We start from the raw sequence: 23938 nt of genomic DNA on the forward strand, positions 1-23938 counted from the left end.
CCAATGACAAAAAATGTCATTAAGGGTCTGATTGTTTTCCAGGAAGAATACCCCTAGTTTCAGATTTCATATACTAAATCTCACGTGTGTACCAGAGAAAGTAATGGTACTTACAGGAAAGGTTTCAGAGGAACAGCCGTGTTAGTCTGTATTCGCAAAAAGAAAAGGAGTACTTGTGGCACCTTAGAGACTAACCAATTTATTTGAGCATGAGCTTTCGTGAGCTACAGCTCACTTCATCAGATGAAAGTGAGCTGTAGCTCACGAAAGCTCATGCTCAAATAAATTGGTTAGTCTCTAAGGTGCCACAAGTACTTACAGGAAACAAATTCACAGAGTCAAAAATAGAATATTATTGCCTTTTCTTTATGTCTGTAGTGTCGTCACTTTTCTAGGTGCTTCAAAAACAAATCTGAAGACAATGCCTCTGCTTCAACGAGCTTATGTTCTAATGGCCTTCTTCTATACACACTTACTTTCATATATTGTGCTTAATATTATTAGTAGTCACGTTAAACTGAATAGGATTTGTCATGTTGAGAAGTACCATACTTGGTAGTATTTTCAGGATGGATGGGGAACAAGAAAGGCATGCAAAGTAATCGAACAGAATGATGACATTTAGCATGCTTTTTGTTAATTCCATACCTTTTGTACTTTGTGTGAATATCATTTTCAATAAATTAAGGGAAAAGGCCTAGTTAAGCTAACATTTATGGCCTTCTAGTAAGAGATCATCAGCATACATAGTCTAATTCTCTCCCTTACTCAGAATTATGATCTTAAATTCTGACTGACCTTCCCTATAAGTCACAGAAAGTTCTGCAGGGCTGTTGTACTGCATAGCACTTATTGTGGCTCAGGAGCAACTCCATTCCCCCCCTCTCATGTTATGTGAGCTAAGGGTTATCACTCTAATTTTGTATATAGCAATAGTTTTCCCAGGCAGCATTTGGTAAACTAAAAGAGAATAGATTGCAGTTTTTCTGAATCTTACCTTTTGCTCACGAAAGCTCATGCTCAAATAAATTGGTTAGTCTCTAAGGTGCCACAAGTACTCCTTTTCTTTTTGGATAAGTGTGTTACTTTTGCCCCCCTTTACTACATTCCCCTCTCCAGTGGTTTATCACCATCTCTTATGTCTTATCTGAGGCGATGTGTACACTACTGGTAGACTGCCACTGCTGCGGTCGATGCATCAGGTGTTGATTTAACAGGTCTAGCGAAGACCCGCTAAATCGATGGCAGAGTGCTCTCCAGTCAACTCCAGTAGTCCACCAGAATGAGAAGAGTAAGGTAAGTTGATGGAAAAGAATCTCCCGTCAACGCAACACAGTGTAGACACTTTTCAGAGTAACAGCTGTGTTAGTCTGTATTCGCAAAAAGAAAAGGAGGACTTGTGGCACCTTAGAGACTAACCAATTTATTTGAGCATAAGCTTTCGTGAGCTACAGCTCACTTCATCGGAGACACTGCGGTAAGTTGACCTAAGCTACATCAGTCGACTCCAGTTACATTATTTACATAGCATAACTTAGGTTGACTTGCCACAGTAGTGTAGACAAGGCTTTAGTTTAGGTTGTTAGTAGGGATTCTGTCTGACATATTTTTGTGAAGCACCATGCATGCTTTCAGGGGTGTATAAATGAGAATAAATATCAGTGGTCCTGTATAGATGAAGTCTGAAGTAACAACTGAATGCAGTAGTCAAACACAGAATAAAATGCATCATTTAGAATATGTCACAGTTGTTTATTGTTTTGTTTGAGTGCTGAAGTTTGAGAGAGAATGTAATATAAAACCTGCCTCTTATGACAAAAATACTATTTTTGGCTTGCGAGCATAGTTTTATCGCCTGGGGGTAATTATATCTGGTTTTTCACACACACAGACTAGAATGTTTCTTCTATGGACTTCATATGAAACAGCAAGAAGATGCATTGACTGACATGGAGGAACAGTCACTACACATTATTACATTTACCTTTTCTATTCTTTTTATTTGATCAAGTTCATGCTTTCATGATGCAGACATATTTAATGTTCTGCAACAGCTGCCAGTGACAAACTTGATTTCTCTGTGATCTATAGAAACAGCTTATCTCCAACACTTCTCGGTGCTCAGTTATTTTTTATTTCCATTCAAAACACAAAAGAAAGTGTAGTTTCTCCAACACCTGGTGAAGAATGACTAGGTAATTAAACACAAGCAGAGCTGATTGTTACATAAAGCTACAATGAGGCAAACAGATTTGAGTTCCAGTAATGTGTGTCTTTATTTCACTGAAAGGGGTGCATAATGAAACCTGATTTAAATGTGTTCTGTTTTCAAGAAATTATTTCATGTGTTGTCATTGAAATTAGCTTTGTCTTTGAGCCTCTAAGTAGACTTGCTCTTTGAGATATTCTATGTAAGCCTGTGCAACAAAAAAAGAATGAAAGACTATAAATCAGTAGCATCTAATTTTGGAAGCCCACTCATTATGCTAGAAATTTTAAGTTAACTCTGAAAGAAGTTTGTGCTATGTGGTATACCATATAACATAAAAATCATGAATAGTGAAAGTTTTCACAGCAATGTAATTCCTCGAGAGAGGAAACACTTCTGGTATAAAGCATTCCCATCAGAAATCTTGGAAGTCCTCAGTTCAATACATTCCGTTGGTTGAAGAAGGATTTAGAAAATGTTAGCTTTCAAATAGCATTATTTAATATGAGAAGTCACATATACTCATAAATAGCTCTGTGACTGGGTGTGACTCACCACTGTGGTGCCCCCTGCTGGATGTCTCCGGGATAAGCTCTGCTAGCCAGTGAACCCTCTTCTGATCCAGGGACCCACCTCACTCCCAGGACCCTGGCATCCTCTTCATGACAGAGCCCTCTGGCTGTGCTGCATTTTGTGCTCCCCCCTTCCAGGGGAATGTCGCAGTCCCTTAGTCCAGCCACTTCCTCAGTGGAGGACCTGGCCCCGCCCACCCAGCCCCGTCCTGGCCCACGGACCCTGTAGATGGCAGCCATGTGCTGCGTCCCCTCCAACCCCTCAGTCTACTTCTCTGGGCCACTTCCCCACAGCCCTAGCACCTTCTCCACCCTTGTCTCAGGGCCTCAGCATGCCATCTGCTTTGCAGCCCTTCTTATATGGGCCCCCCCGGCCTTGACTGGCTACTCCTTGCAGCCCCTCTCCAATTGGCTGCCTCCTGTGCAGCCTCCCTGGGGCTCTATTAACCGCTTATGGGGCTGTGTGGAGCAGAAGCCCCATCACAATCTCCCTTGAAGAGATGGCACATATAGTCTTAGATTGCCTTGGTGTAATGGAATAGACATGAAATCCCAAATTAGAATTGGTCAACCATACCCTTCAGAGTTATTGAAGGAAGAAGGAATCAAAATAGACAGCATATCATAGGATAATGATTTTATTAATTTTACTAGTTTTGGTTTATTCCATGACCTCAGAGAACCAACATTAGATGACAGAAGACTTGGGTATAGGAGGTTAGGGATTACCATGTCATTTTCAAGCCGTCAGAAGGATGTCCCTCATCCTTGTGAAATGAATGCTGCCATTGCTCTATTGTTGCTTTCTGAGAGTTTGCATAAAATGTAACAGTAGACGGCAATGTTGCTTTGTAGTAGGTCTTTAAAGACTAAGTGGAGGACGGTTGTGTTATTGATCAACGCTGTTTAAACTCAGGATTAAAGAGCAGGGTTTTTTTACTAGACTGACAGTCAGATTTTGTGCTCTTGTTTCCCCTTTCCCTTGTAAGTTTCAGTGGAATCTTTAACCTGATGACTTTTACTACAAGAGCCTTTAAAATATGAAACTTGGTTTATCATACCCCATAGACTAAGTATTTTGTGGACCATCCATGACAGGTGTTTGTCTAACCTGCTCTTAAAAATCTCCAATGATGGAGATTCCGCAACCTTCCTAGGCAATTTATGCCAGTGCTTAACCACTCTGACAGTTAGGAAGTTTTTTCTAATGTTCAACTTAAACCACCCTTGCTGCAATTTAAGCCCGTTGCTTCCTGTCATATCTTCAGAGGTAAAGGAGTACAATTTTTCTCCTTCCTCCTTGTAACAACCTTTTACATACTTGAAAAATGTTATCATGTCCCCTCTCTGTCTTCTCTTCTCCAGACTAAACAAACCCATTTTTTTCAGTCTTCCCTCATAGGTCATGTTTTCTAGACCATTAATCATTTTTGTTGTTGTTCTTTGGACTTTCTCCAGTTTGTCCACATCTTTCCTGAAATGTGGTGCCCAGAACTGGACACAATACTCCAGTTGAGGCCTGATCAGCACGGAGTATTGCTTACTGCTAATACATCCCAGAATGATGTTTGCTTTTTTTTGCAACAGTGTTACACTATTGACTCATATTTAGCTTGTGATCCATTGTGACCCCCAGATCCCTTTCTGCGGTACTCCTTTCTTGGTAGTCATTTCCCATTTTGTATATGCGTATCTGATTGTTCCTTCCTAAGTGGAGTGCTTTGCATTTGTCCTTATTGAATTTCATCCTATTTACTTCAGCCCATTTCTCCAGTTTGTCCAGCTCATTTTGAATTTTAATCCTATCCTTCAAAGCACTTGCAACCCCTCCCAGCTTGGTATCATCTGCAAACTTTATAAGTGTACTCTCTGTGCCATTACGTAAATCACTGATGAAGATAATGAACAGAACCAGACCAAGAACTGATCCCTGCAGGATCCCACTCAATATCCCCTTCCAGCTTGACTGTGAATCACTGATAATGACTCTGAGAATCAGAGTAGTAGCCGTGTTAGTCTGTATCCGCAAAAAGAAAAGGAGTACTTGTGGCACCTTGGAGACTAACATTTATTTTTTTCTCCACTGAATGCATCTGATGAAGTGAGCTGAGCTCACGAAAGCTTACGCTCAAATAAATTTATTAGTCTCTAAGGTGCCACAAGTACTCCTTTTCTCTCTGGGTATGGTTTTCCAACCAGTTATGCACTCACCTTATAGTAGGTCCATCTAGGTTGCATTTCCCTAGTTTGTTTATGAGAAGGTCATGTGAGACAGTATCAAAAGCCTTACTAAAGTCAAGATATACCACATCTACCATTTCCTCCTCCCCCACCCCCCCATCCACAAGGCTTGTTACCCTGTCAAGCAAAAGCTATCAGGTTGGTTTGACACCATTTGTTCTTGACAAATCCATGCTGACTGTTACTTATTACCTTATTATCTTGGTGTTTGCAAATTGATTGCTTAATTATTTGCTCCATTATCTTTCCAAATACTGAAGTTAAGCTGACTGGTTTGTAATTCCCCAGATTGTTCTTATTTCCCTTTTTATAGATAGTCCTGTCGTTTGAGTTCTTTCCTGTCTTCCATGACTTTTCAAAGATAATCGCCAATGGCTCAGATATCTTCTCAGTCAGTTCCTTGAGTATTCTAGGAGGTATTTCATCAGGCCCTGGTGACTTGAAGACATCTAACTTGTCTAAGTAATTTTTAACTTGTTCTTTCCCTATTATAGCCTCTGATCCTACCTCATTATCACTGGTATTCACTATGTTGGATGTCTAACATAGTGAATGCCAGAGAAAATGAGGTAGGATCAGACATTTAGTCTGATGTCCTGCATGTTGCAGGTCATTAAATTCCACCCAAATTCCCTGTGTTGAGCCCAACCAGTTAAACCAAAGTGTTTCAGTCCTCAGGACAATAAATTGTGGTGTGCCACAGGCAGAGGAGAGGAGAGACTGAGGTACCGCCAATGCTCAAGGCCCCTGCAATGGCAGGCAGTAATTTAGGTGAGATGTGCCCAGATGATCCTAGCAGGGAATCTTCACCCCATGCTGCAGAGGAGGTGTGCGGGGTGGGGAGTACCCAAGCTCCCATACTGAGATTCATTCGGCGAATGGTCCCACATTTTCTTTGCTGGTCTTGTACTGCTGGGGACAGTTCCGTGCTGAAAGTCCTCCCATCCAGTGAAGTTAGCAGCTTGTCTCAGTTATACCAGTCTGATCCCAGAACAGGGCAAAGACAACTGCCATAAAGTTGCAACAATATAAATAAATGTGACCACTGCTTAAGGAATGTAACTTTAGCCTAACAATGTAATTGCTGTATAGTGACCATAGATGTGCACAGGGTGAGCCAAAATTTCCCAATATCTCTGCAGCATCACCTAGTCAGCTACAGTAAACCACAACCCAGACTGCATTCAAAGCTGCCAGTTATGGGCCAGCACTGTGCATGCCTTAACTAATTTAGTCCATGAAGCTATTGCAAAACTAACTAAAACTTAAAAATGTGTTCATACATTTCACAGGTATTATACCAAAATCTTTAATATAGTAGTAAAATTTACTATTACAGCCTTCTTTATGATTCTGAATAGGTTTTTTTATGTCTTATTTTTATTCTCCATAGTGTTCTTATAGATCTGAATTTCCAATCAAATCCTGTCCTCAGTCCACTTCAGATTAATGAAATTTGAGCAAAGGAGTAGACTTACAAGTGGATTTTTGTTTTTCATTATCTGTACACTGCAGAAAAATTTGTCTGGAAGGAAATGTAGGATATTGCTGATAGATTCGGTTATTATTGCATCACATATTCTCTTTGCTATTCCTTTTTACTGGCACAAAAACAGACTAGGAAATTAAGTACTGCTAAAGAAATAAGGAATAAGAAGACTGGGTTGGAGCATATTTTTGAAGTAGCTTTAGATATATGTAAACTACAGGGCATGTTGCACAAATAAGACACTAATTTTTACTCTCAAATCATTGCTATTTGAATATTAATTTTTCATCTGTAAAATCCCTTTCATGCTGAAGGATCTCACGGTAGGGAGGAATTAATGATGAGGAATTCCACTGATGATGTGGAAGTAATCAAGTATACATGCCCCTATGCATACTTAATGCCCGTATGTTCCTCATCCTCTAGATAAAGTTCTCCATTAAATGGAGTCTCAAGTCAGACAACTATAATGGAGGGCATGGTAGGCAGAGAACCAAAGAAGGAGTCATGGAGAGAATTTAAATGAGAGATGAGGGAAGAGTCTCATTAGTGTTTGAGATTGTAAACTAGAGGCAATCTAGGAAGATGGGGAGATCCATCCCTATAGAGTTTCAAAGCTTAGCTTGAATTTCTGCACAGATTCCACATGGACTCCTTTCTCTGAACACTTTTGAAAAATTCAGGGGTTGAAAAATCCTATGGAAACCCTTACATGAAAATCTTCATTAATTTGGAGTTAACATTGAAGGAATCTCTCACTTCAGAGGGTAAAAAACCAAACCAACCCACAAACATTTTAAAATAAATGTATTTTTTGCACAAAAAAATATTATCCTGGAAATTTTAAAGCTAAAGTTCTATTTTAATGATACACAAACAACAAACTTTCAGAAGTAGAGACTTGCATCCAAGGCTCACCCAAGGAAACTTATGCATATGCCAGTGATACTGACCTCCTGCCTTACTTCCTTATCTAGAATCAGTTCCTGCATACAGAGTGCTTTTAGGACTGGTCTCTTACTTGGTAATGTGTAGATGGTTTATTATTCCTAAGAGGTTTATTGTAATCTGTTCTGTGTTTAATTTAAATATTGAAGTGGACTGACTTGATATGTAGGGCTTAAATAGTTGCAGTTCATCACTTGCCTAAGTCAGGAGGCTGGGTTTTGCATGCATTATAATGAGACTAAAGGATGCATCTGAAGAAGGATAAGGAGAGTCGGTATGGAATTTTATGGAGAGTATTTTTGATGCATAAGGGTTGGTGTGAGTGTGCGCCAGAGGTGTTTGAGGCAGAAGCAGCATGGTGGGGAGTGAAGTCTGGGAAAGCTAATGGAACATTGTCAGTGGTAAACAAGAGGTTAAGTTACACAATCAGTTAACTGGAGCTGGGCAAAGCTGTGAATGTCCATAAGGGTAAATATACAAAGCTTTGATGCAGAGCTTGGGAGGTGGTTGGGGGTGAGCAGAGAGATTCAAAGAGCAGGTTGACATGGTCCGAGCAACAAGCCAAGAAGATGATTATAGCAGCAGAATTTTGAATGGACTTGGGAAGAGTAAGTTTTTAGGCATCAATACATGAGAGTTTTGATGGAATGGCCAGAAGGAGGACTGAATCCTAGACAGGTCATGTAAGAAGCAGCTATGAGATTTCTGTCTGGATGTATGTCTCTAGAGCTAGGGCTGACTCAATGTTGGGATCCAGATTATAACCCTGAGTGACTGAGAAGAAGATATTATTATTTATGGTGATGAAGCAAGGGGAAGAGGAGCGACCAAGAGGTCATGTTTGGCCATGTTGAGTTTAAGTTGATGGCTGGACATCAATCCACAAAGAGATTTCAGAAAGATGGGTAGAGATGTGGGTTTGCATGGAGGAAAGCAGGTCTGGAATGGAGAGAGAGATTTGAGAGTCATCAGCAAAAAGATGACTGGTAAAGTTGTGCAAGTAAATAAGATTGTCTAGTGATGTGTGATATATAGGAGAAAAGAAAGGACAGAGCCCTGTGTGACCCACACCAAAAGTTGGAAAGAAGAAAAGGATGACCACTAACTGTATTGCTGAAGATACAATTAGGCAGGAGGAGGAGGAGAAACCGGAAAGGCTGATTAACAAAGGCTACGGGAGGACAGAAGAAGAGCATGGTTGACAGTGTCAAGGAAGAGGAAGATGGATTACAGGCTCTGTAAGTTGACCGTGAAGAGGTCATTAGTGACTGACAAGAACAATTTCAGTGGAGTGTGGAAGACAGAATCCAGGGCAGGGGGTGGGAATGGGATAGAACTGGAGGAAAGGAATTCCAGACAGCAGCTGGTGACATACAAGTTTTATATTTTAGCTTTGTGCTCTATATTGAAATGTTATGGGCCGGTTAGTTTAAAAACTATTGAGAAATTATCTGACTTTGTACTAGTTGTCATGTGATCTTATTTACCCACATTGATTTTTTTATTTTAGTTATGTAGAGTCTAATTGACTAGGTGGTGATAAAAGAAATACTGTATTTATAAAAGGTTTCAGAGTAGCAGCCGTGTTAGTCTGTATCCGCAAAAAGCAAAGGAGTACTTGTGGCACCTTAAGGTGCCACAAGTACTCCTTTTCTTTTTGTACTATAAAAGACTCTTTTAATTTATTGTGTGTGTGTGTTTCTGTTTCATGCTGAAGTTAATTGCTTAGTGGAACTGTTTTGATGTACTACGAATATCTAATAACAATGGAAGGGCTGTGAAATGAGTACAGTACCATTCCCCTCTGCCTCACTACTGCTAAAATGTGCATGTAGTCTTTGTGTGCAAGAAAGGAATTAGAAAGTAAACTGGGCAGAAAATCAGTGAAAGATTATCTGGCTTGAATTGTCTTTCAGACTTTTAAAATAACGTATCCAGCATACTGTACTATCTCTAATGAAAATGCCCTCTAAACGGAGGGGTAGAGTTTTAAATCAGGAAAAGCTGGTCAGTAAGGCTTATTTAAAATTAGGGATCTGATGCACAAATATATGCATTCTTGTCTTCACTCATATGAATAGACCTATTGGGGTCAAGCCCTTGGTGTTGAGAATGCTGTGCTTTCGACACCTCCTAATGTCAAATGTGCAGGAGAATTTCATTATGATGTGCTATACCCTGTGTTGGTTCTGAGGAATGGCCATGTGTGTTCTCAAAGGAAAAACTGTTATTTTCACGTGTTCATTGCTGTGAAGAAAATTTGGGGAGAGAATAGGGAGGAGGATTAAGATTAGAATTTAGTTGCAAAACAGAATGGAGGTTAAAATCGAGCTTTTTAAGCCCTGATTCTACAATCAGATCCGTGCAGCAGACCGTTGTGTCCATATGGAGTCCCATTGGGTCTTCCCATATGTAGATCCAGTTGCATAATTGAGGCCTTAGTGTGTGTCACCCCATATGTAAATATCTGGAAAAAAGATAGTAAGACATTTTCCTGCTTTCTGCTCTTATCCTTCCACTAGGAACTCGTTTTTATAGGGGAAAAAGATGTGTGTTCTGTTATACAGTCCCTGGAGTACTATGCTGTTTCTTGTGGGCAGTGGGGAGTGACTGGCCTTTTTCAGTAAAAGTAACATTTATTTTTAATTAGAGATGTAAAAAAAAATTATATTTAAAAGCAGAAAACCATAATACATAGCATAATACATAGCTATTGTGTATTTACAGTAGTAGTAACATGCAAATGTTTCATGAAAAATTATTTATATCTGAGAAGAATCATTTTAAAAGATTGTATGGAGCTAAATGTTTTTCAGAAGAGAATATTGGAATGCACTGCTCATAAACACAAGACTTCAAAGGAGGAAGGTTAAATTCACACACACAGCCCTTTACAAATGAAAGAACAAAAGCACTATAGAATAAAGTTTGTTGAGATTCATTTACATTTGCATGAAAAACCTCTCAAAGAAAAATTGCAATTGCCTTGGTGTAACAGGCTGAAAATATTTTACGCTAATTGGAGACTGTCTTTTCATAATATGTTCTCTTTGGTTGAGTTTTGATTCTGTGTAGTTCAATTTGTTCCTGCCTCTTAATTTTCATATTTTTTAACTTAACATATTGTGAAGTATTTAAAATACTTCTGCAGTTCTCATTACCAGTTGTGAAATTATCTGCTTGTGTTCCATTGAATGTATTTTTTTTTTCGCTCTGGCTAACAACAACAAAAAGTCAGAGCAGTCTATTATATCCTATGAATCCTTCAGATAGTAATGAAGGCTTCGAAGTGTGTTTTTGTGTAAGTTCAAGTATAATAATTTCCTTTTGGTGAATATTTTAAACTCATCATCATCATCATCATTTTTCTTGTATTCACATATTTAACTTAGTTCTGCAAAAACCTCTGCAGTCTAAATTCATTTTCTTCCCATCTCTCTTTTGCAAAATTAAATTTTTGTCTTGCAACATGAATTAAATGTTGACTATTAGTCACTCACTACACAGGTCAGAGGGATGAAAATGGAGCAGTTGCTACATTGCCTGTTGTACAAAACATTAAGTTACAAATGCAACTCTCATTTTCCCTTCCATAAGGCACTGAGGCGTGAACTGAAGGATAAAGAGCAAACCATTCTGAATGCCATAGACCAGGCACGAGTTTTCCTTGCCGACCAACCAATCGAGGGCCCTGAAGAACCAAGAAAAAACCTGCACTCAAAAACGGGTCAGTTACTGTTTTCTTCATATTTGGAACATGTAAAATGAATGTTGCAACATCAAACCACTTTTTAGGTCCCCAGTATACATTTTATAGCTCATTATTTATGTAGCCTTCTAGAATTTCTAAAGCAATTGGGCATTTCACATCCTACAAATTGATCAAGTATAACCCTCATTGCTTTGTAAATATCCAGTGTTCAATGATGGAAGGAGGAAATGTACAAATAAATCACAGAAGGCTATATTTTATATCAAAAACATTTTGAGGAGGCACATCTGGAATTTTTTGCCTTTCATTATAAACTCAAAATATGGATAACATCAGTGCAATTTTGTATATTCTTGCTTCAATAACAAAGCTATGCACCTGAAATATGATTGTGAAGAATATTGGAACATAAGCCATTAAAATCTGTATATATTACTCTTTGTAAAATATTAACCAAAATAGATTCTGGAATTGCCTGATGAAAAATGAAACACATCTGTTCTAGATCAGTTGTCTTTCATCTCTAGGTGGTAATTAAGCTATTTGAATGTTTAACTCTTTAATGACTGCAAGAGTTGACTCATATTTAGCTATTTTCAGGAACCAGAGAAAAAGTCGTAAGTCTATTCATAATTGTTCAAAAGAAAAAAAAATGTAATAATTGTATAAGTATATAGTACATATAGTAAGTACACCTCTACCCTGATATAACGCGGGTTCTCATGCAACGCAATAAAGCTCCAACATGCTGTTCTGAACAGCATGTTAAAGGTGTCAGGCCGGGGCCGAGGGGTTGGATAAGGGGCAGAGGGTCTCGGAGGCAGTCAGGGGCTCTTCCCAACCCCCCCCCCCCACACCAGGGTCTGGGAGGCAGGAGCTGTGGGGGGGCACTTTTGGGGGACCCGCAGTCCCAGAGTGGCCTGGGAGATTAGCGGGGCGCCAGGAGCAGCCCACTTAGCTTCCCTCGCCCCAGCCCCAGCCGTGTCACTCGGGGAGGGGGGCTTGGAGGAAGGGATCCCCCCTGCACTCACCGGCAGTGGCGGAAGTGGAGCAGCTCGGTTCCAGACCGCTCCACTCCGCCAGCTCCCAGCCACGGTGCTCCGTTTCCCGCCGCAGGTGAGTGCGGGACCTTTCCCCAACCCCCCAGTGACACGGCTGGGGTCAGGATAAGGAAAGCAGAGCGGGCTGGGGCTGCGTCACTCCACTTCCTGTCACCAGTGACTGCAGAGGATGTCCTTTCCCCAACCTCCCCGCACTCACCGGTGGCGGGAAGCGGAGCGCCATGGCTGGGAGCTGGCGGAGTGGAGCGGGCTGGGGCCACGTTACTCCGCTTCCCGCAGCTGCCGGTGAGTGCCTGTCAGGGGGCGATATAATGCGGTCTCACCTATAATGCGGTGAGATTTTTTGTCTCCTGAGGACTGCGTTATATCGGTGTAGAAGTGTATCATATATCTGTAGAGTGAATTCATAATTGTATCTCTTCTGTTATCATGAAATCTTACTGCTGAAAATTGCATTGTAATTGTACTAGAAAAAAACTAGTAATCTGCAGAAATCTGAATTACCATGCAAATGCATATCGTTCAGTACTCTATATAATTTGCAAAGTCATTATATGATTATTTCTGGCCTGTGTTAATATTCATTCTCCTGATTTCATACATCCTGTAGAGCCTTCCTAGACGACTTTTCAACTTAATGTTAATTAAAAATAACTAATGTTATAGCAATCTGACTTTACTTTTGTGTAATTTTCTACCACAAAGAGTTTTTTCTTTTCCTCATTTCTGATTCCCTTCTTTGGCTTTGCGTTGCATAGTTTGAACACCTCCTGGTTAAAACAAATTAACCTTTTTTTCGTTGACTAATACTTACTTCTTGGTTGTTATATTAGATCTTATCTCCTGCTATTTTGAAAAATCAGGAGTATGTTATGCAAAATTTGGTAGTTTTGCATCTTATTTGATATGTTGCATATATAATAAATGTGCTGTTTGGCCAACATTGCATGAAGTGTCATGAAGATGAAAATAATATATTCCGATTTTAGCTTTGCTCATTCAGCCAGTCATGAGCTCAACAAATTTTATAACTTACGTCTCAAAATGTGTAAAAGTACCCAAATCAATCTGTGCCAAATCATAACACACCACTAGTGCCAGGTGTTTTTTATTCAGCAGTATTTGTCAGGACTTGATTTTTGTAAGCTGGTCAGTGTTGAATGAAAACACGAGAGTGATCTTTAGATGATGATACACATGTTAAATTCTCACAGTACAATATTATGAAAACATAGTATCTTGTAATATTCAAAAGGTAGTGGGGACAGACTAGGAGGTTGGCTGACCATAGAAAACTGCCAAATGATAATTGGCAGGCTGGTGGTCTGAGAGTGTTTTATGAATATCTCCTGTCCACATATCATATTGCAAAAACAGTACCTTGCTGTACGTAGATTCATAGAGTTTGAGCCCAGAAAGAGACCATTGCATCGTCTAGTTTGACCTCCTGTATGTCATAGACAATTCAGTTCTCCCAGGTACCCCTGTATGGAGATCAATAACTTGTGTTTGGCTGCAGTGTATCTTCCAGAAAGGCACCCAGTCTTGATATGAAGACATCAAGAGATGGAGAATCTACCATTTCCCTTGGGAGTTTGTTCCCGTGGTTAATCAGCCTCACTTAAATTTCTGCCCTATTTCTAATTTGAATTTGTCTGGCTTCAGTTTCCAGACACAGGTTTTTGTTATGCCTTTCTCCACTTTATTAAAGACGCAAATAATCCCATTGATTAAAGTACTATTCTACAGGAGTAGGTGTGGCAGAATCTTGCCTTTAGATCATAGTTTTCAGTGTGCAGTGACTTTCTTTCAGTCTATCAAGCACAATGATATCCAGAAGTAGATTAAAGCCTCTAGGCACTACTCTTATACAGATAATAACAAAATAAGAGTTAGGGTTTTCATCTTTCTTAATGAGAACATGTCTGGTAACCCGCTTCTTGCACTGGGGGCAACACCAGGTGTTTCAGAGTAAGGAGAAAAAAAATCCTCTTCCCCAAAACACACAATTCTAATGCATCATAGCCAATTGTGCAAGGATATACCTGGGATAAATACCCTTATGGTCTGGGCAATATGTGCATGTAGTGAAATGAGAGTTCCAGAATAATGCAAAATGATGACCAACTAATTCCAATATGAGACCAATTCAGTGTCTTAAGTAAACAGTAAAGTACTTGGTAATCTCACTGATCTCTCTCTACATCTGAAAATACACAATAACTACTCAATTAACAAAATTACTATATTTCAAGAATGTGTCATAGATGTTGATGGTATTTTTAAATAGATCCTGTCAGATTTTTTTCCTTTCAGACATTGTCTTTGATCGTTCTCTGTTACTCTTTTATGAAAGGCACTTTACAAAGATACATTGAATTATACTATAATTTAGTTTTTGTATTAGATTATTTAGCCTGATATTAGCTAATTTATGCTCAGACTTATGTAAAATGTAATTTCTGTGTAGGCAGGTATAAAGTATTCAACAGTATCTTAGGGCTTGTCTGCAATGGAACATTCAGGCCAGTTAATCTGAATCAACTAAAGGTGAGAATTTAAAGCATGTTAGTTAAACCACATTAATCCCATGTGGACACTTTTGAAGTAAATTAAAATAATCTGAATTAAGGGCAATTTCATTCTGTATGAATATCTCCACAAAAGGATTTAATGAGGTTTAACTAATGCAATATAAATTCATACCCTTATAGATCCAAATTGACTTTCCTCTGTTCCTGTGTAGATAGGACCTCAGATTGCAATATAATAAGGGTGTATGGAACATATGGAAAGGTGATGAGGAAATGCATGTGGAATAATAAGATGAGTAACTTGTGAGGCTTGCGGCTTAGATGAGGACTGAACCTGCACAAGACTGAGGTTATGCTAGTGGACTGGAGAAATTGGTGGAGAAGATCCCTGCTCCCTAGTTGGAAAAGTTTCCTTTTCATTATTACTCAGATGCACAGCCTGTTGGTTCCAGAACTAGTTCTGAGCATTCGGTATAGTGTGAGTGGTCAATACTGTTTCTTATTTCTGACACTCAACAAAAGGTTTGTGTCCACTCATTTACATGTGGATCTCGCCACAGGATCCACACCTTTTTCAGCACAAGATTTGATTACGATAGGGCACTTTATTTGGGACTGTACTTTAAAACCACTCTGAAACTTGCTGCCTGATAGTATGCAGGGTGCCTGTTTTAGAAATATCCTTTATAGAAACCACCTCAACACCAGTGCTACAACTTCTTTCCTGTTTCCTATTTATTTCCAGATCCAATTTAAGGTTTTTCATATACAGCCTTCAGCGGATTGGGTTCTAGTTACTTCAGTGACTGCCTCTATTCTTTTGTGATACTACGATAGTTGAAATTGTCCAAGGTTCGTGGTCTAATACCCTGTGGGTTAAGTGCAAGGAGAACGGAAATGGTGCATTCTCTGCACTGGGTCCTCAACTGAAAAATTCACTTCCCTTTTCAGTTCACGAGAGCCTGATTCTGTTAACCTTACAGCCACTTAGCAAGGCCTGTTTGCTCCTCTACACTTTTTGTGGAAGGGACGGAATACATTGTTTGAAGGTGTTGGACAAAATTTGGAGGTGAGCCCACACAAATCAGTGTGGGGTTTGCTCAAAGAAAAGATACTTTAAAAAGTCCCTAAACAATTACATAAATTCTTTGTTGTCAGGTGATACATTGTAAGAGGAGTACAATACCTGCTCATGCATTACAAGATACCTTATATTAACTCCATTGCTGTATTACATGTAATAAGATCTTGTTATATGTCCTACGATAACAAGTACATTAACTTAGGTTACGATATTAGCTCTGATGCTGTTCCCGTTTAGCGTGTCGGCCTTATGTTGCAACCGTGCAGTAACTGGCCCTTCTGAACACTGAACCTCCATAAACCAGGAAGTTTTAATTTTTTGAGTTCTTTCTTATCCCATCTGTTTTTTCTTCTGATTTCATCTTCATCTCCCCAGGGATCACATCATCACAAAAGAACAAGCCTGTTTCTTGCTTTTGAACTTCTAGTTTCTAAATACAGTAGACTGATAAACCAGCTGCTAGATTTTATAAATCAACAAGATAAGGGCACTGTGAAAATGTTTATATTTTTAGCTTTGTTGTCACTTGTCCATGATATATAGTAAGAAAATTTAGAGGAGTATAATTAACTGCTTGCAGACATTTAGATCAAGAACATAACTCCAATTAGTTTCTCAGATCCAAGAATTATTAGTGAAGTTACAGCCCATGAAAAACACAGAAAAACAGAATGTTATTTTCTTTCCTTGGGCGGCTTAACCACAGATCAACCATATGACCTTCTTGATATGGTAAGCATTCCTGTCCTTAAAATTCAGTTTATGAAGTGTACTATAAAATAAAGTGCTGACAGATCAGGATGATACAGTGAAATTGCGAACATTTCCAGAAGTCTTCAGTCATATCAATGTGCATTGCTAGTGTAGAAAGCTGGTGAAAATGATCAAATCCCCACTTAGTGAGCAATTATTTGGTAGCAAAGGTTATTTTGATGGACACATCACTTTAAATTAATTTAATGTTCACCATCTGTTCTACCTTTAAATTAGAAATGCAAAAATATACCACAGTTGCATCAGAACAATATCATATATCAGTAAATTACATGCATATACTTTAGTTATTCTAGCAGGCATCTGGCATGTGTTCGTGTTTCATATATAAATGAAGGGGAACCGCTTTTTTTCTTTTCCTGCTGCCCAATTGTGACGAAGTGGGACTGTTCTTAATGTTTCCTCTGAATAGTGTGGGGGTGCCTCAGTTTCCCCTAGGCAGTTCTTAAGTATCTAGGGGGTGGAGTAAGGGTGTATGATCATTGCAGAGCCCTAGAGGGCAGGTGTGTGCAGGAGTCTGGACACAGACAATGGCCGACACCCTGTTTCCTGGCAACTGATGGCCTGGGCCCTTCCCCCCTGCAAGGCGAGAGCTAAAGGGTTGGAGAACAAAGGAATCAGGTGACCACCTGGCCCGGGAAAGGAACAAAGCCCAGAGGAGGAGGGTCTGGAGGGGGTTTTCAGTTTGGGGCTGGCTGGGACATGGAGTGAAGTGCAGACGTGGTTGTCTGGCTCACTGCCCCCCAAAATGGACCCAGCTGAGGGGTCCCGTTCTCTGCACCTGCAAGCTCTGTTTTAGACCATGTTCCTGTCGTCTAATAAACCTTCTGTTTTACTGGCTGGCTGAGAGTCACGTCTGACTGCGGAGTTGGGGTGCAGGACCCTCTGGCTTCCCCAGGAGCCCCGCCTGAGCGGACTCGCTGGGGGAAGCGCACGGTGGGGCAGAGGATGCTGAATGCTCCGAGGTCAGACCCAGGAAGGTGGAAGCTGAGTGAGCTGCGTGTCCTGAAGACAGGCTGCTCACAGAAAGGCGACTGCCCCAGAGTCCTGACTGGCTTCATGGGGAGCAGTTCCAGAGCATCGCCCAGGGACTCCGTGACACCAATGCAGTGAGATAAATTCCCTGATATAATATTTTTATCCATAGCAAGGAAAAATACAATAAAGGACTTAAGTAAAGTTTTAAAACTTATCATTTTGTCTGATGGGTGGGAATTGAACTGCTGCCTGAAACACCGATTTCTGCCAAAGTACCAGTGCAGCTAGTAACCATACACCTACCAAGATACTGAACCAGCTGGTTGTTAGAAGGCCTGAAAAGCCACTCCCTTCAACCCCAGGTGGTTTACTGTATAAGGGCGTGAGGATGTGCTGAAGAGCTTAAGAATAAGGCACGCACATGCCATTGAAAGTCAATGGAGCATATGCTTTTAAGTCCCTTAGGCTCTTTTGAAAATCTCTCCCTATATTACAATTTCTGGTCTCACCCATCTTTGTCTTTTCTGAAAGCTTCTGTGGAAGAGTGGAGACGTACTAAGATTACAACTTTATAACTACCAAAGATGTAATGCCTGACTGACTGAGCGGAGGAGGGATATTTAGCCAGGCGTATAGGTCACCAGTTTAAGTTCAGTCTATAGTGGTAAAGCCCAAATTTTTTTACTATATGTTGGCTCTTTGGTGTTCTAGGTGAAGTCATCTCAAACTCACTAGTGGACAGGTGTGTGACAGATAAACAAGCACAACAAGTGGCCAGGGATGTAAACACCCTCTTTCCCTATCCAGAGGTGGCATTGGAATCCTGCACATGGCCAAAGAGGAGATTTTTAAAACCGAATTTTGGGCAGCTGGAGTAGGGGAAGTGAGATTTGAACCTGAGGATATAATGGTTATTTTTAGTGTTGTAATATGACAGCAAATAGACCAATTTGTTTACCAGGTGGACCACAGAATGTTTCCAGAGCAGTACTGATTCCTATAATGTGTACACTGTGCCATGGATACACTAGGAGATTGTAGGGGCAAGGTTGCGAAAATTGGCGAGGAGCTAAGTGGTGGACTGAGTACGTGACTGGACATAAGTGGAGGATGCAGGCAGTTTCGATGAACTTTGTCCGACAGACCCTGCCAAAAGATATTGTAGCATAGCTCAGCATATTTTTGCCTGTAAACAAGTTAGTTTATGTAATAAGCATAAATCATACATATAGAATGTAACCAGCTGTTGACCCCATGTAACTCCAAGATAAGCACGGAGAATATAGCGCTGCAGAGGGCTCCCCCCCGGCAGAGTCCTCCCTGGTCAGCTGTCCCGAATGGCCAAAGTCCCCTGCAGCCCCTCCACGTGTCCTAGGGGCTCCCCGTGCAGATTGGAGCGTAAGTTCTTCCTTCCTTCCTTCCTTCCTTCCTTCCTTCCTTCCTTCAATAAAGCGTAGTTTACTATTCTTAGTCCTGAGTGTCCTCCTTTTGCTGGTATCTCCCCCCCCAGCCCTCTCGGGCACAGATATGTTACCCAAAAATCCTACCAATGCCATCAACAGCACCAACGGGAATTTTAAGATATGTTTGTACTGCAGTTAGAAACCCACGGCTCACCTGTGCCAGCTGACTTGGCCTCATGAGCCTCGGGCTAAGTGGCTCTTTAATCGCGGCGTAGACACTTGGGCTCAGGCTGCAGACCAAGCTCTGAGACTCTCCCATCTCACAGGGCCCTAAAACCCAGGCTCCAGCCCGAGTCTGAATATCTACACCACAATTAAATAGCCCCTTAGCCCAAGTCACCCGGCCCAGGCCAGTAGCAGGCATTTAACAGCAGTGTAGATATCCTTTTAGTGATCAGGGTTAATTGACACATGCTTGTAAAGACTCCAGAAGTCACCAGAGCTGTGTCAGTACTAGGTCTCCCACCGGTGCTGCTAATAGTGCAGCCGATTAACAGGCTGATTGATGAGAAGGCTTGTGATCATATGTTTTTTATTTTAGTCACCTTTTAACATACCAGTGAGGTGTCTTTAGGGGATGGACAGCTGTCTCTTCCATCATCCTCCGGGAACTGCCAGGCCTGGCCTCTATGCCACTAAAATTATAGATGGTCTTTGGTGGAGGAACATTAGGCCCTCACACCATTCACCCCCAGTGCATCAGGAAGCAGAACCACATCCTGGGCTGCCTAGAATCACCACCACAGCAGAGGGGTGCCTCTGTCTTGCCTCTTTTCTCCAGATGAATGTCTTGTTCACCGGGGACTGCAGAAAGCAAGGGGTGGCTTAGAGATGCTACCCCAGCTCTGTGCCATCCAAGCTTTCCTCTTACACAGTGGGGAGTCATCGGGACGGGGGAGCAGTTAAAGCTGGCTTTTCAGCTACTCTGCACTGATGAGAGAGTTGGGCCTTACACTTCCATGAAGTTGCTTCCATTTTGCAAAAATATTGTGGCCTGATTTGAAGTCACAACGCTTTTGCAAAATTGAAGCAATTTTTGGTTAAAAAAAAAAAAAGTTGAGTACCTTGTACTGGTCACTTGTGTACGTGCTCTCACATGCTCTCTCCTCTGTATCACAGGACCCCTCTTGGCCTACTGGGGAGAGGTGGAACACCTGTCAAAGTCTGTGACCAAAGGAATGCTGCAGAGCACCTGAAGTGCTGTTTCTCTGTAGGGGCGAAGCACTCTGCCTTTCCGGTACTTCCACTGTGCTTGGGAGCCAAGAGACTGGCCCATGAAATTAATCACTTACTAGGTTGGCCCATATGTTTTTAAATTTAAATAATTTTACAGTGCAAAGAATAAAAAGGATAAATAGCTATATTTTTTCTGACTTTCCCTTTTAAAAATAGAAAAGGTTAGGAATAAGCGTTAATATACTTTTCTGACAAGCTCAAAAAATAGTTCTGCTGTGTGAGTTTTCAGCTTAATCTGTAGTAGAGAAGTCTGCTTTTTCCTGTCATAGTAGTTCTCTTTCAGATTTACCTGTTGGTATGTTAATGCAATGGCTGCTGAATAAGGAAAGCTCTGTGTGGCTTGAAAGCTTGTCTCCTGCACCAACAGAATTTGGTCCAATAAAAGATATCACCTCACCCACTTTCTCTTTCACAGGCCCTGCGACCGACATGGCTTCAACTACACTGCATTTAATATTCAGGGGACGCATGTAGTACTAGCATCCCTCTTCTTTCCCTTTATTGATGACTTTATACTGTTCTTCCCAGAAATACCCACAATATACGAACTCACTCTTCAGATATTCAGTGTTCTTTGCTCCTAGTAATTCATTCATCTCCAGGTTGAAAAAAATTTGTCTTTTATCCTGCAGCCATTTTCCTCATTCTTTATCGTTTTTTAATTTTCTTTGATTTCAAGAACTTTCAGTGCTAATCAGAGAAAAACCAAAGGGTTAAGATGAAAATGATCAACTATCTTCACCCCCCCCCCCAACTATATGCACAGTAGATATATGAATTATGAGAAACTAGTGGCATGCCATGTTATCCCTGCGTGGATGGCTGCTTTGAATTTGCCTAATTGCTACATTTTGTAGTACCCAGTTGCTTCTCATTATCTAAACTTCTTGTTCCTGTAGTACTTTTTGTTATAAGCAAGTTTTCTGCCAGGGTTATTAGAAGCTTGAAGAATATTTTTCATTGGAGTGATGCTAGACATAATTATGTGATGACAATACTGTTGGATTCTTCCGATTATGAACTTGACAGTATCCCATTATGCCTGTTCAAATGCTCTGAAAGTGCTATAATGATGACAGTGTCATTTGCACCATCACTTTCTGCTGCAAAGACCCACTGAACCGTGGAAGAGAGAACATGTTCTGTATAATTGGGGGAATGGACATTAAATCGGCTCCAGTTCTTCTATGCTGTTTAAAGAGCATAGTAAAGGAAAGGGAAAATAAATTTAATGATTGCTAAGCAGAGAGAGAGAAACTACTAGCTCCTGTCAGGCCCTAAAATGATCACTTTTTCTATTGATTGAGAAATGAAGAAGAATAAGTGCTCAGAAAACCAAGAACTGGTAGAACTAGGAGCAGCTTAACTTCTCTAAAATAAATTTGTAAACAAGCAACATACTGTTCATACATAATATTTTCCTTTTTACATATTGTCCACTCCTTGAAACCTGTTTGCTTGCCTTAATTCTCAAAATAAGTGTTCTAAGGCTCAGTTTCAGAAGTTCACATCCCATTGCAGTTTACCTCCGCTAGACATTTAGAAAAACGTTTGCTATTTTCATCACTTTGTGACAAAAGACGCTTATTGAAATGAAGCAGTTGCAACCAGAGCAGTGGATTTCTTTTTTCTCTTCCCTGATTCCAAGGTCCGTTAATATTTTTCCTCTCTGGTAACCAGATGGTCTGATGATTATAGAGCTTTTTTTACTTTCTGAGCAGCTGCTGAAGTGGAGATAATGTAATAAGAACCATCAAAAAGAGACTGATCAATCAAAAGACAAAAAAAGTAATAATGAGTGTATGGTGTTTTTGTCACAACATAAAGGAGTTTTGTATCCCTGTGCCAACTTGTTTAATGATGGACTGATGAAAAGATTTCCTAACCCCAGGAAAATTGTCACTGTTAAATCATCTTTTATGAAATCAGGTCTACAGTTCTAGACTATGGAACCAAAGTCACTGCAAATGTATTCTCTGCTTTAAAAAATAAGAGGTTTCTTGTTAACACTTTGGGCTATGACAATGGCAAATATAGTTATGCAAGATGAATTCGTCTCTTAAGTGAATAGAAGTTAAATGATTTTATACCTCATAAAACTAATTATCTGGCTTTATTTCCATAGTAAATGTCTTTGTAAAGCAAGTTGATAAGCACCCCCAAGGGTTTTCTAAAGTTAAATAAAACAGTCTCAACACATTAATACAACAGGTATTTTTTCAAATAAAATGCAATAGTCATGTTTGCACAGTGACAGTGAATTAACAAATAACTTTCACATGCCTTTCAACAGCATCAGGATAATGTTTCTATTTTTATTTCTGTTCAGTTCTGATTCTTACACCTGTCACCGTGGTCTCTAGGTGCCTTCCACACAGTAAGGGATGTGACCAACATCTGTCACGTGTGCTTCTGTTTGGTTTTAGCTAGCAGGACAAACCAAGTAAAAGAATTTTCCTTCTTCTCTTCCCCAACATTTGCCATCACCACCATCTTCTCAGGGTCACCTTATTAGTGTTTTTCCCCCCTTCAGTGTAGAATACTTTTCTGATTTCTGTACCCAATACTGTCATCAAGTGCTGTCATACTTGCTTTCCAATCAGGTTGGAGAATGAGGCCTTTCTTGAGCCTACTGTCAATACCGATCAGCCAACAGCTCTCAGAGAGATTTCCCATTCTTCCAGAGTTGAGGCCAGTTAGCTGGTGGCTTGAGTAGTTCAAATTGTCACTAGCCACCTGACCAAGACAATTAAGTCCCTGTATCTCATCACCATTTTATGCAGAGATGTCAGATTATCTCTTATTTAGTTGTTAAATCCTCCAAAGAGGATCATTATCTTTTATCATAAACAATTCTTAGTTTTTAACAGTGTTCAGTTTTCTAAATAAAACCTGCAAGTTGTTATACTGTACAGAAAAGTAACTAATTGCAAGTGCATTATTCCAAAAAACCAAATGGAAAGTATTTATTACATTTTGTTTTTTATCACAGCATCAGTATATTTGGTACACAAGAAATTATTTTGAAATCGTCCCGGGACTTTACGATCAGTAAATTGACTTGTTGTCACTGGATTTTAGTCAATTCAGATTATTTTAGAAAAGCTCATGGCAGTTGTAAACTCTTAACATGAATAATTCCCAAATGAATTAAAATGAAAACTCCCTTGCTATCTATCCCCAAGTATTCAAACCCTCTGTTATTGCCCTGTCTATATAATTTATTACTTTAATAGTTGATTCTGTCTAAAAGCTTTTAGTTGACCGTTCTCTCCCCTTTGCAGAAATCTGTTGCAAAGGCTTGGGTAAAAAGTTCATCTGAAAACTGAGTTTAATGTATAAGGTAAACTGTGTTGCAGAACCCTGTGGTGGAGTTGTTCAGGTGGCAGGGTAGAGTCTGAGATTTGCACGTTAACTATAGGAAATAAAATTGTAACAAACAAACAAATCTAGAACAACATTGAATCTCTGCCTCTCATATGTTCCCCAGTGGTTCTTAACATCCCTAGTCAGAATTCTTCTCAAAGCATCTCTTGGATGATTTCCTCCATTCTTCTCCTCTCAATGTCACAAATAGTGGGTCTTCATCATGCCTAGGTTACCAGTTCCCGGTGCCCGGGACTCTACATAGCCTGTT

At 40.1% G+C, this 23938-nt stretch overlaps 1 protein-coding gene across 3 annotated transcripts in view; it reads left to right on the plus strand.

Annotated features, from left to right (window-relative positions):
- The window catches only part of UTRN (utrophin), a 577632-nt gene that overhangs the window by 406602 nt on the left and 147092 nt on the right, over positions 1-23938 (plus strand). For all 3 annotated transcript variants that reach the window (XM_048844328.2, XM_048844327.2, XM_048844330.2), the window contains one exon: positions 11057-11186. In XM_048844328.2, the coding sequence (XP_048700285.2) occupies positions 11057-11186 (130 nt within the window). The remainder of the gene's footprint in view (positions 1-11056; positions 11187-23938) is intronic.

The sequence above is a fragment of the Caretta caretta genome, chromosome 3 (assembly GCF_965140235.1).
Source record: "Caretta caretta isolate rCarCar2 chromosome 3, rCarCar1.hap1, whole genome shotgun sequence".
NCBI classification, from domain to species: domain Eukaryota; kingdom Metazoa; phylum Chordata; order Testudines; family Cheloniidae; genus Caretta; species Caretta caretta.